Raw genomic sequence first — 20,319 nt, 5'->3', positions numbered from 1 at the left:
CCAGTGGTGATTTAGCTTATTGAAATGAATTAACCCTTTCAAGTTAACCATGCGTGCTCACTTTAGTGGCTAGGATTCAACAGTGACAGGATCCTTTGAAGAATCAATGAGATCAGCTGAACAAAGATACATTGGTAACCCCTACTGTTGAATTAGATTTCCTTGCCATGTACTGACGCAATAGAATGCTGGTTTACATAATGCTTTCCTTTATAATTGAGCTATAGTGACGCAGTATGCTTGTGCTTGTCGCATTTGTCAATGTTGGGAGTTTGGTGCATGATACGTCTCATGAAATGCTGGGTTTGAGTTTACGCTTGCAAAGAATGGCTATCCAAGAGCAGGGATGAGAAATGGGCTGCTCTTGTACTCCAGTACCCTCTTGTGGCTGAAACCAACAGCACCTATTGCAGCTGTAGTGATGTAGCAATAACAGAACGGTTCCAATGACTAAGTGTAAAACATGAGGCATTTATATCAATAACTGAGGCACTCCTTTTTCCCCCCCAATACATTTTTATTGTTAAAATATTTAAAACATACATATTAGGACAGACCGCAGACAATAAGAACAAGCAATATTGCCACAAAATAAATAAGCAACTCCTCGCTGTAAATAGCCACAAAAGATATTGGCATCTTTCACAGCCTTCCACTGTAATTGTGTATGGATGGTGATTCAGCAAAGGTCTATGGTCATCATCAACCATAATTCTGACAACTGTAAAACATGTACCCATTACACAATGCTGCAAACAGGACAGACTTCATTTCCAGGTCTAGAACAAAAGTAATTTGTGCAGCATTTCCCAAACTCGGTCCTCGGGACCCCAAGGAGCGCAAGATTTGGTTTTTGCCCAAACACTACACAGCTGATTTAAATGATCAAAGCTTGATGATTAGTTGAATCAGGTGTGTAGCGCTAGGGCAAAAACCAAATCTTGCGCTCCTTGGGGTCCCGAGGACCGAGTTTGGGAAACCCTGAGTTAGTGTGAAACAACCTTGAACAATGCAAGAGATCCTTAACAGGACCGATCCACCAAGATAAATAAAAACCTTAGACTGAAGCAAATTTGACACAAATATTAGAAAATTATGACAACAAAGAGGGTTAGAATACAAGTGTACCATTGTGATTTCAGATTCCAATTCTGACTTACTAATTCCTGACCATGAAGTAATTCCAAGATTCCACAAGTGTTTAGCCCCATCACCTGCCTTTCAGTGCATCAGTACATTGTGTACCAGTGTGTGTGCAATGTGTCAAATATGCAGTGGGTACTGAACATAATGCCAAGTTGAAATGGAGGTTGCTGACAAAATGTAGAGATGAGACTTCTCTCCATCTTATTTTCACCCCATACGCCTCAATTTCTCTTTGCCCCCCACCCCTCATCTCACAATCCCACACTTTCACTCCCACTATTAAATTGCATCACCATCTTCAAGCAAATTCACCCTAAAACATTCAGAATTTTCTATACATACACACACTTTCATGTCATCTCGCTCACCATTCATTCTCACTCCAGTCTCTCCCTATCCTCTCACTCGGGCACGCTGCCACACTGTGTGGTCATGAGAGCCAGGGGCACCTCCCTGTCCCCAGTGCCCAGCAGAGGAAACATCCTCTCAGAGAACTCGGCCACGCTGAAGCTGTACACCTCCGAGCCCGTCTTGGCATTGTAGAAGGTCACCTGACCCTCCTCGCAGTCCAGGTAGACGGCCACTCTGCGGAGGCGCACCAATGCCTTAACCTTGGTGAGGGCCGGGGTGGTGAGGGCACGCAGGTGGGTGCCCCCCCACCAGAGGGCGTAGTAACCGCTATTGGGGCTCATGTCAAACAGACCTTTCCTCTGGGCTGACTCCCGCACCACGCCCACCTTCCAGTCTTTATTCTCACCCACGTTCACCTGAGAGGAGACAGAAAGAAACAAAGATAGTGATACCGACTAAAGTGTAAGTGGGGACGAGCATGCAAGGGTGAATCCTAAATGATTTACTCTCCTAGATTGCATGTCCTACACTTTTCTAACATCAAATGCCTAAATAGATTCAATCAATACAACTGAAGCCACTAGTCAGTCATTTCTCCCACCCTCCAGTTTCTATGAGATCTCCCCCCCAAACCCTTGACCCCTGCCCTCTCACCTCCCAGTAGTGTCGCCCCGAGGTGAAGCCCTCTTTGGCCAGCACGCAGGACCAGACGTCGAAGCGCTGCGGGCTGTTCCTGTAGAACTGCAGCTTCTCTCCTCTCTTCACCTGCTTCCTGTCGTCAGAGAGGATGAGGAAGGGGTACGCCGTCACCGGGTTTAGTGTCACATCCTCTGTGAATGAGAAGGAACACGAAATGGTCAAGGCTCTGGTGTGAATGCCACAGCCGAATAATGTCAGGATCATGGCCAAAAAGACAGTGGTGACAGTGAGATGGCGTCTTGTGTAAAACAGACAATTATTTGGAGAGCTTTGACTGTTTTCCAATAATCACTACATCCAGTAGTACAGTAAGAGAAATGGTAGAGATAAGATGGTATTTAGATCAGAACTCACCTAAATAAGACTGGATCTTCTTCAGTCCTGTACGAAAATGTAATTTGATGAGTGTCTCTTTTCCAATACATAGAAACTACCATTGGTTTGATTAGTTAAAAGCCCAATGCAGCAGTTTTTTAAATGATCAATATCAAATAATTTCTGGGTAACAATTAAGTACCTTACTGTAATAGTGTTTCATTAAAATTGACAAAAAATAGCTTTTTAGCAAAAAACTTTATCAAGGAATAATTTTGCTAGGACTGTCTGGGAGTGGTCTGAGTGGGGAGGGGAAAACTTAAAACTAGCTGTTATTGGCAGAGAAGTTTGGAACTCTTTGTTACTGGTTTGTTAACCAATTTACCACCTGGTGATGTCACCAGGCAAGCCAAAATGCCCACCCATGCAAACAGATTAATTAGAAGGTCCTGTGTAGATTGTAATTTCAACCAGCAACTATCAGGAAATAACACCAACTAGGTTTCCATCCAATTAGCGACAGATTTATGCAAATATTCTACAATCTGCATTAAGAAAAATTGCATTTTGCACCAGTGGTGTGTTTCCACCCAACTGACTTTTGCGGATAAAAATCAGTGTGTAATGACAGTGCACACAAAATGTACTTTTTTTGCGCTGAAGTTTTCATGTACCGAACATAAATCTCAAATTCAATGTGTTTCCATCGCATTTTCACCTCTACCGATAGTTGTCACAAACTGTTGCGTTAAATAGCAAATGTGCCTACCCTGGTCTTGGCACGTGCGCTCTAGCCAACAGCTGGCAGATACTGTGCGGGTAGGCTACTCTACATGATGAGATTATTATGCAAAAGAGGGAGAATATTTGTATTTGTCAAACGGCAGTCAAGCATCAATCATGTCACCACACTAAGACCCTCAATATTTATTGGAAAGGAGCCTCAAGATCACTGTGCACTTTCACCACCCTGTGAAGTTCATAATCTCTTATCTGTAGCCTAATAAATTGCATGGTTTCCGAGTAGTAGCAAGAGGACCACACACACCATATCATCACGTTACTCCAAGTTTACTTCGATATGATGGTTATTATATCAATATGTGCATAAAGGCGTTTACATCACCATTTCTTGCCTATTTAATTTTACTGACACAAAAATATCCAATCATGTCGAACAAATTAATTATCTGTTAGCATTTTACAAATTGTAGCAAAACTTCCTGTTTCCATCACAGCTGTCGTGATTTTTTTATACTGTACGACTTTACTTGCATAAAACTGTGCGTGAAAATGTGGTTAGTGATTAACTTTTTTACACTTTTACAGTGTTCGTTTCATCAGCTGTTGTACAATATGATACAAAACACAGGAAAAACTGAACTTTGACTGCACTGGGCCTTTAACTATTAGTGAACTATTGTGAAGGTGGGGGAAGATGTTCTATTAGATGGATGTGTTTAAGAAGAGCATACATTGTCGAACTATAAAGTCAAAAAACGACAAAGAATCTTTTGAGGCCTACATCAAATGAGTTACTTTAAAACGTATTCAAAAAGGGGCATTGTGAATCACCAAGCTTCTAAAAAGGTATGTGAAGTTAGTTAAAGGAAAAAGCTTACAAACCTATTTGAGTTTAAGACTTTTGTCTAACATTTCCTTTGAGCCAAAACATCACAAAGCATCTGCAAAATATCCCATCTCATTACCCAATAGTTCATTCACATGGGTCCTAGACCCTAACCCAAAAGAGAATCTTTGGAGTGAAGACAGACATACCTGATCCTGATTTGATCTTTTTTAGATCTGAGGGGAGAAGAAGAAACATGAAGACATGTTGTTTAATGCAAGTATGTGTGAGTACAGAATGAAGCCATTTTTATCTCAATATCAAATCATTTCTGGGTAACAATTACCTTGTTTTCAATTAAAATGGTCAAAAATAAACTAAAACAGCTTCTTCGCTAAATGCAATTTCTCAAGTATGAATTTTGCTAGGGACTGTCAGAGTGGTCAGAGAGGGGCCTAATTGGAGGAGATAATGGTAGAGATGTGTAACTTTAAACTAGCTGTTATTGACAGAGAGAAGGGCAAACTCTTGTTTCAGGAGGCCTTTTCAAACCGCCCTTACAAAGTGCTCCATCATAGATTTAAAAAATTCACAGGATTATTCCAACCGCAGTGTGGAAATACATTGCCTTCGGAAAGTTCAGACCCCTTGACTTTTTCCACATTTTGTTACATTATAGCAGGGTTCTTCAATTCCGGTCCTGGAGGGCCGAAACACACTGTTTTTTATTTCTACCTGGTAGTTAATTGCACTCACCTGGTGTCCCAGGTCTGAATTAGCCCCTGATTAGAAGGAGAGGATGAAAAACAGAGGTGTCTCGGCCCTCCAGGACCGGAATTGAAGAACCCTGCATTACAGCCTTATTCTAAAATTGATTAAATTGTTGTTTTTTTCTTATCAATGTTCATACAATACCTCAAAATGACAAAGCAAAAACAGGTTTTTATGAATTGTTTTCACATTTATTAAAAATCAAAAAATCTGAAATATCAAATTTACATAAATATTCAGACCCTTTACTCAGTACTTTGTTGATGCACCTTTGACAGCGATTACTGCCTCGGGTCTTCTTGGGTGATGCTACAAGCTTGGCACACCTGTATTTGGGGAGTTTCTCCCATTCTTCTCGGCAGATTCTCTCAAGCTCTGTCAGGTTGGATGGGGAGCATCGCTGCACAGCTATTTTCAGGTCTCTCCAGAGATGTTAGATCGGGTTCAAGTCAGGGCTCTGGCTGGGCCACTCAATGACATTTAGAGACTCCTTTGTTGTCTTGGCTGTGTGCTTAGGGTTGTTGTCCTGTTGGAAGGTGAACCTCCGCCCCAGTCTGAGGTCCTGAGCGCTATGGAGCAGGTTTTCATCAAGAATCTCGCTGTACTTTGCTCCGTTCATCTTTGCCTCGATCCTGACTTGTCTCCCACTGAAAAACATCCCCACATCATGATGCTGCCTCCACCATGCTTCACCGTAGGGATGGTGCCAGGTTTCCTCCTGACGTGACACTTGGCATTCAGGCCAAAGAGTTCAAGCTTGGTTTCATCAGACCAGAGAATCTTGTTTCTCGTGGTCTGAGAGTCCTTTAGGTGCCTTTTGGCAAACTCCAAGCGGGCTTTAATGTGCCTTTTACTGAGGAGTGGCTTCCGTCTGGCCACTCTACCATAAAGGCCTAATTGGTAGAGTGCTGCAGAGATGGTTGTCCTTCTGGAAGGTTCTCCATCTCCACAGAGGAACTCTGGAGCTCTGTCAGAGTGACCATCGGGTTCTTGGTCACCTCCCTGACCAAGGCCCTTCTCCCCAGATTGCTCAGTTTGCCTGGGCGGCCAGCTCTTGGAAGAATCTTGGTGGTTCCAAACTTCTTCCATTTAAGAATGATGGAGGCCACTGTGTTCTTGGGGACCTTCAATGCTGCAGAAATATTTTGGTACCATTCCCCATATCTGTGCCTCGACACAATCCTGTCTCAGAGTTCTATGGGCAATTCCTTCGACCTCATGGCTTGGTTTTTGCTCTGACATGCACTGTCAACTATGGGACCTTATATAGACAGGTGTGTGCCTTTCCAAATCATGTCCAATCAATTTAATTTACCACAGGTGGACTCCAATCAAGTTGTAGAAACATCTCAAGGATGATCAATGGAATCAGGATGCGCCTGAGCTCAAATTCGAGTCTCACAGCAAAGGTTCTGAATACTTATGTAAATAAGTTGTTTTTTAATTTTAATAAAATGTGCAAACATTTCTAAAAACCTGTTTTTTGCTTTGTCATTATGGGGTATTGTGTAGATTGATGAGGAACATTTTTCATTTAATCCATTTTAGAATAGAGGAAGTCAGGGGTCAGAATACTTTCCGAATGCACTATAAATGACAATTTAAATTGACCCACCTCGTAGAGACCACTGACTCTTAGTGGTCCGTAGTGTCTGTACACTCATCATACTGTCGCTCTCCCGTAGGGAAGGAACTGAAACACACGCATAATGTGTTATATTAACAAACAATTAGGTCAGTCCACACCATACAGTGCATTATACTTTATCAGGACAGGTGTGATAGTTATGCAGGTTGTGTGTTTCTCCTGTCTTATGTGTTTCCTCGTATGTTCGTGTTCCTTCTGGTATTTTTACAACCCACTTTTGTCAATGACTCATTCTTTACCAGACCGATGTTGCAACACAGCAACGGATGACAGAAGTACGAGTTCTATTGGCATGAGGTATTTGAGTAGGAATGGTATTTTGACTGCTTACAGACTGGACTGACTGCTTTCAGAGTGACTCAGCAGAATACCTGTCTCGATATTTACCATCCACTCTGTAATTTATGAGAAACTACACCCAAAAACCACAGTAGGGGAACAACTCATGATGACTAAACAAAATAATGGATGTTGTAGATGATGATAAGGAGGAAAATTGATTTTTGGTAACATTATGATGAACATTATGGAAATGATGCAAATAATTACATTGATAGAACCCACAATGTATCTGCAATATTAGAGCTGAAAATAATCAAATTAACATTGTGAATATTTGGAAACTGTGATGTCCATTTTGAAAAGGATAATGATGCTAATAAATAATGATGATATGACTATGGTGATTATGAGATTTGATAAAACGATAAAAGTGATGATGGTGCTACTCACTGGAGCCTCGGGAGTGCACCTCCCCCATGCGGATCTCATCCATACTCTTCTTCAGTTCCCCCAGAGCCACCTTCACCTCCCCCAGAGAGAAGTGCAGCGACACCTCCGCCTCGGCATCCAACTCCTGGGAGTCAGAGTCTGCCTGTAGGGGGGCACTCGCCTCCTCAAAACTCTGAAAGTGGGTTGAAGGCAGGCATTGACAGATATGTTCAATTGAAAGACACAGTTCACAGAGTTTAACATCAGTGGAATGGATGTGGAGTGGACTCTGGTAATCTCTCTGATAGCTTATAGATACCATTGGAACGTACACGTGGTACACCCGGTGCATGTCCCATTGCCCTCAAAGTGCGAACCCCACCCAACTGTTACAACAGACAAGCTAAATGAAGTGCACCCACAAATGATAAAAAGGTGCCTCAGCTAAAACACTCCCTCTGTACCTGGAGGAAGCCAATGTGGTCATCAGACGTGGCCTGGGCTTCCAGTCTGGATCGCCGCACCTGCAGCTGGCCAAGCTCCGCCTCCAAACGGGTCACTAACCCCTCCCCCCGTGTCTCCACGGACGCCTGCTTCTCCTCGATCCCGCCGACCAGCTCTACACGTATCCTGTCCACCGAGCGACTCAGGTCCCCCAGCAACTGCTCCACCTCAGACAGCTCACCCTGTGCATAGTTCTAGAAAGAACGGAGAGGGGTAGGATTAAGTTGCTCCTTGACACTGATTTAAGGTCAGTTTCTTTCTCTCCAGTTGAGGTAATTATTGTGATCACAGGTCAAACAAGAAAAAACATTCTGTCAACTGACAAATTTGTGAATAATCAATCCTAAAATGTGTGTTGTTTTTTTTACATTTTAATTGAGCTTTTTCTGTAATGTATCATAACAGGGGTATGGAAAACATCATTTGGGTTGACTTAACAAACTGTCGTGACCTGCTAATAGCTACTGCAGCGGGAGTAATGGTTATTAGTAGACCGTACCAACACTAGAGGGAATGGTAGCGTGATCTGATGAAAATGAAGCCCAACATGTTGAGGGGATTAGTGAAGGGGTAGAATAGATCTATCACAATGTCGATACAACGTCGGGCCTGTGAATCAGCTGCCTACCCTGACGGTCTCCAGTCGGCTCTTGAGCGCATTCAGTCGGAGGCTCTTCCCCTCAATCCTGTTCTGAATCTCCAGTTCAGTCTTCCCAATGAGTTTCTGTGTGACAGACAAAGGACAGCAAAGAGATGGAGGAAGAGAGACAAAGAGACCAATTATGTGAATGCAGTGTCATTGAGAGTAGATTTGGCATCATGTCAGTTCACTACTTGTCCTAACTAGACAATGCTGCTGGCCTGCTGCTGCTCAAACGGGCTCTCTTAGGGAACACTTTCAAGTAAAATGTGCTTTGTGAGTGCAAAAAATAACAACCTAGAAATGATTTTTAGATGCAAATATAAAAATTGCTCTTGAAATAGCCATATACATTGCAGATAACATAATGAAATGCATTCATTCAAAAAAGCATGCATGTTATTAATTTGCCTTGAGCCAAAACCATTATCCACAAGATTAGACCTAAATCATGTAAAATTGCACATCTATGGTCAGATGCCCGACCCATAGAGATATATAGAGGACTCTAGTGCCCAAAAGCCAATTTTAGCACCATTGAGGACTTTGACCATAGAGTACCACAGTATGAGTCATAATATCCATAAAACCTAGCAGTCAAATGGAAATGATTCCAATCGTTTTTTTCCACCATTCATTATTCCCAAAGGTGATTTTAGAAACACCTAAAATAAGGGCTGTGTTTCGTGAATGCTTACCCTGGCGTGAAGTTTTGATAACCGTGTAAATCTCTCTAGGACAAGGTGACTTTTATCAATATATTCGCCAATGTGGGGCTCTATTTTGAAGTAGTCAACTGAATGGGACTTCCTATAGGTTAAGGAAGGATCACATGATTCCATCCGTGTCATCAGGAGGGATCAGCCAATGAATTATACTCATGAGCAAACATTCCATAACTGCAGGTGGCAGTAAATCCAGTTTGTTTGCCAACTCATAGAAGTAGAAGAAAATTGAGTACTTCAAAATAGAGATGGCCTCAATGGCGCTGCCCATTTTCTCACAGATACAATTATGCGATGAGCCGTTTCTTTGTTTTCTGCCCAGAGCCAAAGGATGATCATATGTTATATTTAATGACTATTAAAATACAGTGCAACCGGGAGCTGTCAAATTGTGATGCAGTCATTGAATGAAAATGTGTTGCTAAATTTGGAATGTTCAGGAATGTAGTTATCTGAAAGCAAACCAGATAAATAGCCAGTCACTGTTTTTATGCAGGTTGTTTACATTAGAAATGTGGATGCAACTTAGACAAAAACATAACCAACTCCCATCTCAGATACTAATCTTTAGAGTAAAATCTGCAGTGCAACATTTTAGTGGCTTGTTTACTAAGGGGTTATCTATCCATGTCATCTGCATTGCAAGAAGCTGAGAGTCCCCTATAACAGTTGTAAATAGAGATGGACCTACAAACTAGTGGCCAATACTCAGTCTTTCAAAGGTTCAATCAAAATACAAGTTGTAATATAAAAAGGATCAACCTAAATTAAATACCTGACATTCCCCTCTCTTCAGTGGCCATTGTCTGTTCTGACTAATAGGGCACACCACCAACCACAGAACTAGAATTAAATTATATTTCTATGAGGCACACATCCAACCCCATGAAACACACCACACCCTTAAGTAGCTTTCACACTATAGCCTTGGCACAAAAGCATCATTGAGCTGCGTGGGCCATTGAGGTTCTGAAAGGGTGTGTGCTCCAAGCACCTGATGTGAAAGCTGCTTTGCCTTCTCCTCACCTGTTTGTTGACTCTCTCTGTCTGCACGGACACGGTGCGGTGTGTGCGGTGCTCCTCCAGCACACAGATGGCACAGATACAGATCTGGTCCGTGCGGCAGTACACCTCCAGAAGCCGGTGGTGCAGTAGGCAGGTGCGGCCGCGAAGCGCTTCCCGGGGCTCCAGGAGCTGGTGGTTGGCGTAGAAGGGCGTGTTCAGGTGAGGCTGCACATGGGCCTCGCAGTAGGACGCCGTGCAGGTCAAACACGAGCTGATCGCCGCTTGTTTTTTCCCTGTGCACACGTCACATTTGATCATCTCCTCCAGAAATGGGTTGCTGTGGGCCATGGCTCCCGGTGTCTTCATGTCCAACATGTGCGGCTTTCCCGTGCCGTAGCGAGTTTCTTTGTACTTCTCGGCGATATGGGCGAAGACTCGGTTGATGTTGAGCTGAGGCCGCTCGGGGAACTGATGCTTGCAGAGCGGGCAGGTGCAGGTGGCGCTGGAGGCCCAGTAGCCTCCGATGCAAACCTGGCAGAAGTTGTGTCCGCAGGGCGTCGACACTGGGTCATTGAACAGGTCCAAGCAGATGGAGCAGGTCAGTTCCTGCTCCGTAAACAGCTCCAGGACCCCCGCCTCAGCCGTCATTGTCTCCTACCCGAAGCCCTACGGGTGAGACAACATACTAGATCACACAAAAACATTGAACTAGGCCCCTAGGTCAACACATAGGTCACAAACATTGTACTAGGCCTTTATAGGTTCAATAAACCAGATTGGTGTGTTGTAGAGGCCGATGACTCATGCAACTATAACTAGGCTATCATTATTACTGGGCTATATATGTCTTCAACTTCCTTCAATACAAGTAGGCCTACAACCACAAGGCCATATTTTGCCATCACCAGTTCAATAACCCACGCAGAGCACAATAATTGGCCTACTAATTCTACTGCTGGTTGATGTTAGCCGACTTAGACTAGGGATTTAGAATTTAGCCTTCCATCTGAGGACTGCCCAAGCTGTTGAGAGTGTGGGTATGTGGTGGTGACCCAAGTTAACATCCATCTGGGCACTTCTCAATCAACAGCATATTATCTTGCAGAGAAGAGATTAAGAAAAATCTCACCAACAGAAACCGCTTCGAAAATCACAACTAGATAGTTTTAGAATGGGCCAAGGCCTATTAACCCTTACAAGGCAAGCAAATGATGGTCACAAAATACAAGGGCTGATAAACAACTTAGCCCAAAATATGTCTGTTACAGTAAGGGCTGCATCACAAATAGTCAGTAATTTCTAAGCAACATTTTTATCAAGTATTTTGACTATGCATTCTAAAAGATAACTAAATTTGACCCTGTCTAGGTGTGTATTTTTGAGTGAGCTGAACACACCTTACCCGTTCCCAGAGTAGTATTTTTTGCCTGTTTTCAGACTTGTTTGTTTTAGATTAGAGATAAGAGGTGTGTCTGACAGTTGACAAACTCTCACTGGTATGCACAGGTGCATTTTAGGCCGCCTCCACCGGGATTGGCCAAACACCTGTTTACAATCAGTGCTGATTCAGGCCAAGGGTGTATCTCAATAGTCTAAAGTGGCTACCTCTCCTTCATCTTCACTGATTCTCATCAATCCAGGTCTTCCAGATCAGTGCAGATGCAGGAAAGGAGATATTGAAAGGAAACCACTTTAGACTATTGAGATTAACCCAGAGGCACATTTGTGTTAACGAAATAATTTTGGAATCTTACAATACTTGTTGCCTATGATCATTAACTGATCGCTATTATGGTCTTACCCTAGCCCAATAATGGACTAAAAGAGCCTAACGTTACTCCTTATAGTCCAAGGACCTTACATGTTCTGTTTAAATGCAAATTGGCTCTGGAAGCCAAAACAGGCAAATACTCCATTTAAACGTGAATCGATTCTCATTTGCGGTACGTTGCTAGAAACATTGGGTGTAAAGAGGGAAATGGACACCATGAATCCATGCAAGTCACGTACCACAGCAAGGAATTTTGACTCCCAAAACGAACAATGGTAAACGAATAAACTGTGGAAAATGCGATGATTATGCACAATTCTGTGTCTGGTTTTTCAGAATGCTCTTCACTCTTGTCAATTGATATTTCTGGTCCTGCAGCATTCCATGACATTTTCGAACACTCACTCCCATCCTGTGTGTGTGATTTCTCAACAGAATTCCTACAGTGCACCTTGTGTGCTCTCATTCTCCCTCCTGAAAGCACAACAATAGACTGCATTACCCACAATGGCCTAATGGGAGCACATAAATGCATGAGAGGTCGAAATAATTATTCTGCCATGCTACTTGAAACTGACAGACAGACAAACGTCAGACATGCAATTTCAACTGATGTGTGAGCTCATGGCTTTTATCCCACCACGTTTTAAGAATAGAATAGTCACTGAAGAATAGTCTCTGATTCCAGTACTTCCATTATCATTTGAACACAGGTCTCTGAACACAGGTACATTTTCTGACAGACAGACTGCCATTGAATTTCCAACATTGCCATAATATCATTCTCCACTTAGAGGCAGGGGACTCCATACTTCCGATGCTTCCCAACACAATTTAACATGCAATCTATCAGGTTCCTCATTACTTATGTTGTAGTTTGTCCCAAAAGAAGACTCCCTTGTCCACCCATTAATCTACCTGTGTGGCATGCTTGTGATTTTCCTCTCTCGGTGACCTGAGAAATGATCAGGACACTGTGATGCCACAGGGTTTCACATCTGAGCCAATGGAAAATAACAGGTGTATCTCTGTATGCTCTGTAGATTATAGTCAGTTTTGTTGCGTGCGTGGCTTAGATTGTCTCAGACATGAGTGGATGTGGATGTCATAGCATACATGCTGTCAATGCATGTGAACTCCAATGCTCCATCTCCCTCAATAAAAACAACAATGGCCTCTTTGCGATGCAGTAAATTACTCTCTTCCAACCCTAAGACCTTTAAAAATGTATTTATTTGGAAAGTTATGCGTAATTCCAACAAATAAGTTACATAACCTCAAAAACATGGGGACATACTTTCAAGCTTCCCTGCCAGTCAGGTAAACAATATCCAATGTCTTATCTACTCTTATTTACTACTGACAACTGCAGGCTGTCAACAGGCCGATTCTTGTGTCCCATTCATGCGGCCTCTCTCAGCTTGGCCCAATGCCAAATGGGTGTCCAAAGCCCAGGTTTAATTTACTGTATCTAGTTGCATGGATGTTACCATCCAAAATGACATGACACATGCATTGTGCTACTAGATTTGATATTTTACATGATTTGCACTAGCTTGTCAAACCTGTTCACCAGCAAGTTCCAGTGAGGTTCATATGTAACCAAGACTATGTAAATGGCTGTGTAAGAATGGAAAATAAAATACAGTCAACGGTTGTCCTGTACTGAGGCTTACCTGGAAACTTCTCAGTGACTAAACCATTGTCAATCAAGGAAGAATGGTATCTGCCTAACTGGGATTTTCACTGTTATATGTTCAGATGATAATGTCACTGTTTAGTTGTGAGTGTTTAATTTTGAAACTTATCTGACCCATATCAACAGTCAAAAGATTGGTTGGAATGAAAACATAAGAATCGTTGCTCTCATAAAGAGTATTTACAGTACTGTAACTGTACAGCAGGCATATTTCACATACAAATAATATATTTTTTAAATTGCTATAGGCTACTCTCAATAGTCTAAAGTGGCTACCTCTCCTTCATTTTCACTGATCCTCATAAATCCAGGTCTTCCAGATCAGTGCAGATGCAGGAAAGGAGATATTGAAAGGAAACCACTTTAGACTATTGAGATTAACCCAGAGGCACATTTGTGTTAACGAAAGAATTTAGGAATCTTACAATACTTGTTGCCTATGATCATTAACTGATCGCTATTATGGTCTTACCTTAGCCCAATGATGGACTAAAGGAGCCTAACGTTACTCCTTATAGTCCAAGGACCTTACATGTTCTGTTTAAATGCAAATTGGCTCTGGAAGCCAAAACAGGCAAATACTCCATTTAAATGTGAATCAATTCTCATTTGCGGTACGTTGCTAGAAACATTGGGAGTAAAGAGGGAAATGGACACCATGAATCCATGCAAGTCAAGTACCACAGCAAGGAATTTTGACTCCCAAAACGAACAATGGTAAACGAATAAACTGTGGAAAATGCGATGATTATGCACAATTCTGTGTCTGGTTTTTCAGAATGCTCTTCACTCTTGTCAATTGATATTTCTGGTCCTGCAGCATTTTTAAATTGCTATAGGCTACTCTGGATCCTGTTACAAAAATTGTTGACACACAAACTTACCTTATATCTATTTTTCTTCTGGGTGCTTTCTTCTGCAATGGAGTTGAAATAATGAATTAGTCTGTGACTGTCCTACAAAGCTGCTGTCACCACTGCCAAAAAAGGTACTTCCAGCCAGTCAGGTATATGTGTGATTGTGCGTGGGTGTGTGTTGTGATGGGGAGTTGACAGCAGCTTGCACAGTGGTCAGGTGAGTTGGTGAAACAACTACAGTGCCCTCAAAGTATTCACACCCCTTGACTTTTTCCACATTTTGTTATTACATTTAGATTTTGTGTCACTGATCTACACACAATACCCCATCATGTCAAAGTGGAATTATGTTTTTAGAAATGTTTACAAATTAATAAAAATGGAAAGGTGAAATGCCATGAGTCAATAAGTATTCAACCCCTTTGTTTTGGCAAGCCTAAATTACTTCAGGAGTAAAAATTTGCTTAACAAGTCAGATAAGTTGCATGGACTAACTGTGTGCAATAATGGTGTTTAACATGATTTTTTAATGACTACCCCATCTCTGTACCCCACACATACAATTTATCTGTAAGGTCTCTCAGTCAAGCAGGGTGGTGGCGGCATCATGTTATGGGTATGCTTGTCATCGGCAGGGACAAGGGAGTTTTTTAGGATAAAAATAAAAGGAATAGGGCTAAGAACAGGCAAAATCCTAAAGGAAAATCTGTTTCAGTCTGCTTTCCTACAGACACTGGGAGACAAATCCACCTTTCAGGAGGACAATAACCTGAAACGCAAGGCCAAATATACACGGAGTATACCAAACATTAGGAACATCTTCTATGGCAAGACTTGAAAATGGCTATCTAGCAATAATCAACAACCAACTTGAAAGAGCTTGAAGAATATTTTAAAGAATAATGGGTAAATATTGTAAAATCCTGGTTTGTAAAGCTCTTAGAGACTTACCCAGAAAGACAGCTGTAATCGCTGCCAAAGTTGATTCTAACATGCATTGACTCAGGGGGTTGAATACTTACCTAATCAAAATATATTCGTATTTTATTTTCCATTAATTAAAAAAAAGCCGAATTTTTGTGCCACTTTGTAAAAACAAAATGTGGAAAAAGTCAAGGGGTGTGAATACTTTTTGAAGGCACTGTATTTCTCCTTTAACATGCGTGTGAAAGAGACATACAGTGTAAGTAGATATTGCTAATTAGTGTAGATCATTTTGTTACTAGCACATATATATATTCATAAGAGATAGATTAAGGAGTTTGGGGTTATTTTGAGAGGTTCACCAACTACACAGCTGTAACCTGCTGCTGAAATCACAAATCTGTAAATGAGTCAGACAGACCAGAGAATAGATAGAATCTGTGTTGATCCTAAACCTAAACACAAATTACCATTCATTTCACAACTGCAGCTATTTTTCCATGTCTGATCTGCAGGGCAAATATATTTATTTTTGACTCTCAAGACACCCTCATGAGAACAAAAACTACGTAAAATGCTGATGAGGCCCATATATGCACTTCCCACCCGTTATAGTTGCTGTTGGTTTCTGCATTAGGGGGACTACAGGGGACAACTCTTTGTTTGTTTGGTGTTAAGGTTCATTCATCATAAAGACATTTCTCCAGCCTATTATATTACAGGAGTACCTCAGGACAGACCAAAACAATAAATGTGATAAAGATGCACTGAAACACGAGGAGAGAGAAATGATTTGGCTGAATGCAGATCCAAACGCCTTATGAGGAGAAATGTAGGTGTTGGAATGCTACCTATCCTGACTGACGTCTTAAAGGAGGATCTAAAGTATGTAACACATGGTGCTGTGACTGTCATTCATCTGGAGTCTGTAGGTGTGTTTCTCTCAAAGCTGTGGCTCAGCAGGGAGGGAGGTCCCTTTGGTGCAGTAAAAAATAAAGCAGTCAATTTCACAGTGCGAATGGCACCATCAAGCAAACTGTTCTATGAGCCATAATGGGAGCATGAATGCAAAGTAAGGGTTCATATTAGCTTCACTTTCTGATGTGTCTGTCTGGCCTGGGTCTTGTTCTGCTGATAAACTGGGTCAGATAGGCTGTGCCTTCAGAAAGTATTCATATCAACGAACCTACCAGGTACAACCCTAAATCCGTAAACATGGGTACCCTCATAGATATCATCCTGACTGACATACCCTCTAAATACACCTCAGCTGTCTTCAACCAGGATCTCAGCGATCACTGCCTTATTGCCTGCGTCCGTAACGGGTCCGCGGTCAAACGACCACCCCTCATCACTGTCAAACGCTCCCTAAAACACTTTAGCGAGGAGGCCTTCCTAATTGACCTGGCCCAGGTATCCTGGATGGATATAGATCTCATTCCGTCAGTAGAGGATGCCTGGTTGTTCCTTAAAAGTAATTTCCTCTCAATCTTAAATAAACATGCCCCATTCAAAAAATACAGAACTAAGAACCGATATAGCCCCTGGTTCTCCTCAGACTTGACTGCCCTTGACCAGCACAAAAACATCCTGTGGCGTACAGCATTAGCATCAAATAGCCCCCGCGATATGCAACTTTTCAGGGAAGTTAGGAACCAATATACACAAGCAGTCAGGAAAGCAAAGGCTAACTTTTTCAAACAGAAATTTGCATCCTGTAGCACTAACTCCAAAAAGTTTTGGGACACTGTAAAGTCCATGGAGAATAAGAGCACTTCCTCCCAGCTGCCCACTGCACTGAGGCTAGGAAACACTATCACCACCGATAAATCTACAATAATCGAGAATTTCAACAAGCATTTTGCTACAGCTGGCCATGCTTTCCATCTGGCTACCACTAACCCGGCCACCAACTCTGCACCCTCTGCTACAACTTGCCCATGCCTCCCCCGCTTCTCCTTCACACAAATTCAGACAGCTGATGTTTTGAAAGCGCTGCAAAATCTGGACCCCTACAAATCAGCTGGGCTAGACAATCTGGACCCTTTCTTTCTAAAACTAGCCGCCGAAATTGTCGCTACCCCTATTACTAGTCTGTTCAACCTCTCTTTCATAACGTCTGAGATCCCCAGAGATTGGAAAGCTGCCGCGGTCATCCCCCTCTTCAAAGGGGGTGACACTCTAGATCCAAATTGCTACAGACCTATATCCATCCTGCCCTGCCTTTCGAAAATATTCGAAAGCCAAGTTAACAAACAGATCATCGACCATTTCGAATACCACCGTACCTTCTCCGCTATGCAATCCGGTTTCCGAGCTGGTCACGGGTGCACTTCAGCCACGCTCAAGGTCCTAAACGATATTATAACCGCGATTGATAATAGACAGTACTGTGCAGCCGTCTTCATCGACCTGGCCAAGGCTTTCGACTCTGTCAACCACCGCATTCTTATTGGCAGACTAAATAGCCTTGGTTTCTCAAATGACTGCCTCGCCTGGTTCACCAACTACTTCTCAGATAGAGTTCAGTGTGTCAAATCGGAGGGCCTGTTGTCTGGACCTATGGCAGTCTCTATGGGGGTGCCACAGGGTTCAATTCTTGGGCCGACACTTTTCTCCGTGTATATCAATGATGTCGCTCTTGCTGCTGGTGACTCTCAGATCCACCTCTACGCAGACGACACCATTTTGTATACATCTGGCCCTTCATTGGACACTGTGTTAACAAACCTCCAAACGAGCTTCAATGCCATACAACAATCCTTCAGTAGCCTCCAACTGCTCTTAAACACTAGTAAAACTAAATGCATGCTTTTCAATCGAACGCTGCTGGCACCCGCCCACCCGACTAGAATCACCACTCTCGACGGGTCTGACCTAGAGTATGTGGACAACTACAAATACCTAGGTGTCTGGTTAGACTGTAAACTCAACTTCCAGACTCACATAAAGAATCTCCAATCCAAAGTTAAATCTAGAATCGGCTTCCTATTTCGCAACAAAGCCTCCTTCACTCATGCTGCCAAACATGCCCTCGTAAAACTGACTATCCTACCGATCCTTGACTTCGGCGATGTCATTTACAAAATAGCCTCCAACACTTTACTCAGCAAATTGGATGTAGTCTATCACAGTGCCATCCGTTTTGTCTCCAAAGCCCCATACACTACCCACCACTGTAACCTGTACGCTCTTGTTGGCTGGTCCTCACTACATGTTCGCTGTCAAACCCACTGGCTCCAGGCCATCTATAAATCACTGCTAGGCAAATCCCGCCTTATCTTAGCTCATTGGTCACCATAGCAGCACCCACCCGTAGTCTGCGCTCCAGCAGGTATATCTCACTGGTCATTCCCAAAGCCAACACCTCCTTTGGCCGCCATTCCTTCCAGTTCTCTGCTGCCAATGACTGGAACGAATTGCAAACATCTCTGAAGCTGGAGACTCTTATCTCCCTCAATAACTTTAAGCATCAGTTGTCAGAGCACCTTACCGATCACTGCACCTGTACACAGCCCATCTGAAATTAGCCCACCCAACTACCTCATCCCTATATTATTTATTTTGCTCTTTTGCACCCCAGTATCTCTATTTGCACATCTCTTGCACATCTAGCATTCCAGTGTTAATACTATTGTAATTATTCTGCACTATAGCCTATTTATTGCCTTACCTCCATAACTTGCTTCATTTGCACACACTGTATATATATTTTCTGTTGTATTTCTGACTTTATGTTTTTTACCCCATATGTAACTCTGTGTTGTTTTTTATTGCACTACTTTGCTTTATCTTGGCCAGGTCGCAGTTGTAAATGAGAACCTGTTCTCAACTGGCTTACCTGGTTAAATAAAGGTGAAATAAAATAAATAAATAAAAATACCCCTTGACTTTATTTCCCCCCCTCAGTTTGGTCAGAGGTCCAGCTCAAGGCAGTCTGGGTAGTTCCATATTTTTTCAATTTCCCAATGATAGAGACCAATGTGCTCTTGGAAACTTTCAACACTCTAGAAATTGTTTTATACCCTTCCCCAGATATGCCTTGTCACAATTCTACCTCAGAGATCTACGGACAGTTCCATGGACTTCATGGTATAGTTTCTGCTCTTCAAAAAGAAAAGGAAAGCCGCACACTCTAGGAGCTCAGATGCAATAATGTAATATCTTTAATAACCAACGTTTCGACAGACAAGCTGTCTTCATCAGGGTATAATGACAAACACTGCGGGTCACTGGTTTATAGTGTGAAAGGACACACGCAGGTGTCTGTAATCATGGCCGGGTGTGGCCTAATAGCATTGGCCAATTCACAGATAAAAACAACATACAAAAAACATGGATAGCATATGATCATAGATACTTAGCTACATAGGCCCACAACATTTACAATGAATAGCAAAATCACAAGAATGGCTTCAAATCAAAGTCTACGTTGAGACCGAAGGGAGCAAGGGTCTGCTCTGACATGCACTATCAACTGTGGGACCTCAAATAGACAGGTGTGTTTATTTCTAAATCATGTCCAAACAATGGAATTGGCCACAGGTGGACTCCAATCAAGTTGTAGCAACGGCTCAAGGATGATCAAAGGAAACTGGATGCAACTGAGTGCAATTGGGAGGGTCATAGCAAAGGGGTGTGAATACTTGTGTAAATTAGATATTGCTGCATTTAATTTTAAATACATTTGCATATATTTCAAAAACATGTTTTCACTTTGTCATTATGGGGTATTGTGTGTAGATTGGTGAGAAAAAAATACATATTTAACCAATTTTGAATTTAGGCTGTAACAACAAAATGGGGAATAAGTCAAGGGATATGAATACTTTCTCTAGGCACTGTACGTTAAGTATTTAATCCAAAGTTGTGTGAAGCTGGTCAATTTTACACACTATCAGATATAGAGGAGCGCCTTCCTCATAAAATGGCAGCTTTAGTCAAGATGGAATTCACAGTGAATAGTTCTAATCCATTGTTGTG

General features: G+C 42.3%; 1 protein-coding gene across 2 annotated transcripts; it reads right to left on the bottom strand.

Annotated features, from left to right (window-relative positions):
* Window positions 1-978: 978 nt before the first annotated feature.
* Window positions 979-14,529, bottom strand: LOC121569481 (E3 ubiquitin/ISG15 ligase TRIM25-like). 2 transcript variants are annotated; one of them, XM_041880463.2, is made up of 10 exons: window positions 14,440-14,529; window positions 10,107-10,751; window positions 8,344-8,439; window positions 7,676-7,909; window positions 7,233-7,404; window positions 6,468-6,545; window positions 4,291-4,317; window positions 2,551-2,577; window positions 2,152-2,327; window positions 979-1,913 (listed from the first exon to the last, which is right to left on the bottom strand). In XM_041880463.2, exons 2-10 carry the CDS (start codon window positions 10,731-10,733, stop codon window positions 1,548-1,550), a joined length of 1,803 nt encoding a protein of 600 aa, XP_041736397.1. In that variant the 5' UTR covers window positions 10,734-10,751; window positions 14,440-14,529; the 3' UTR covers window positions 979-1,547. The 2 variants fall into 2 exon arrangements, with proteins under 2 accessions (XP_041736397.1, XP_041736399.1); XM_041880465.1 differs by lacking the exon at window positions 14,440-14,529 and adding an exon at window positions 11,483-11,569.
* Between the last annotated feature and the right edge of the window lie 5,790 nt (window positions 14,530-20,319).

The sequence above is a fragment of the Coregonus clupeaformis genome, chromosome 35, assembly GCF_020615455.1.
Source record: "Coregonus clupeaformis isolate EN_2021a chromosome 35, ASM2061545v1, whole genome shotgun sequence".
In the NCBI taxonomy this organism is placed as follows: Eukaryota; Metazoa; Chordata; class Actinopteri; order Salmoniformes; family Salmonidae; genus Coregonus; species Coregonus clupeaformis.
Note: the sequence above shows the minus strand (reverse complement) of the source record. Positions and strands in the feature narration are given on the sequence as shown.

Excerpts from the sequence above, each read along its gene's own strand:
- LOC121569481 (XM_041880463.2), bottom strand. The coding sequence starts at position 10,733 with ATGACGGCTGAGGCGGGGGTCCTGGAGCTGTTTACGGAGCAGGAACTG. Across the intron at positions 6,546-7,232 it reads GGTGCACTCCCGAGGCTCCA|TTCCTTCCCTACGGGAGAGC; the intron begins GTGAGTAGCACC and ends CGTGTGTTTCAG. Across the intron at positions 2,578-4,290 it reads AAAGATCAAATCAGGATCAG|GACTGAAGAAGATCCAGTCT; the intron begins GTATGTCTGTCT and ends ATTTTCGTACAG.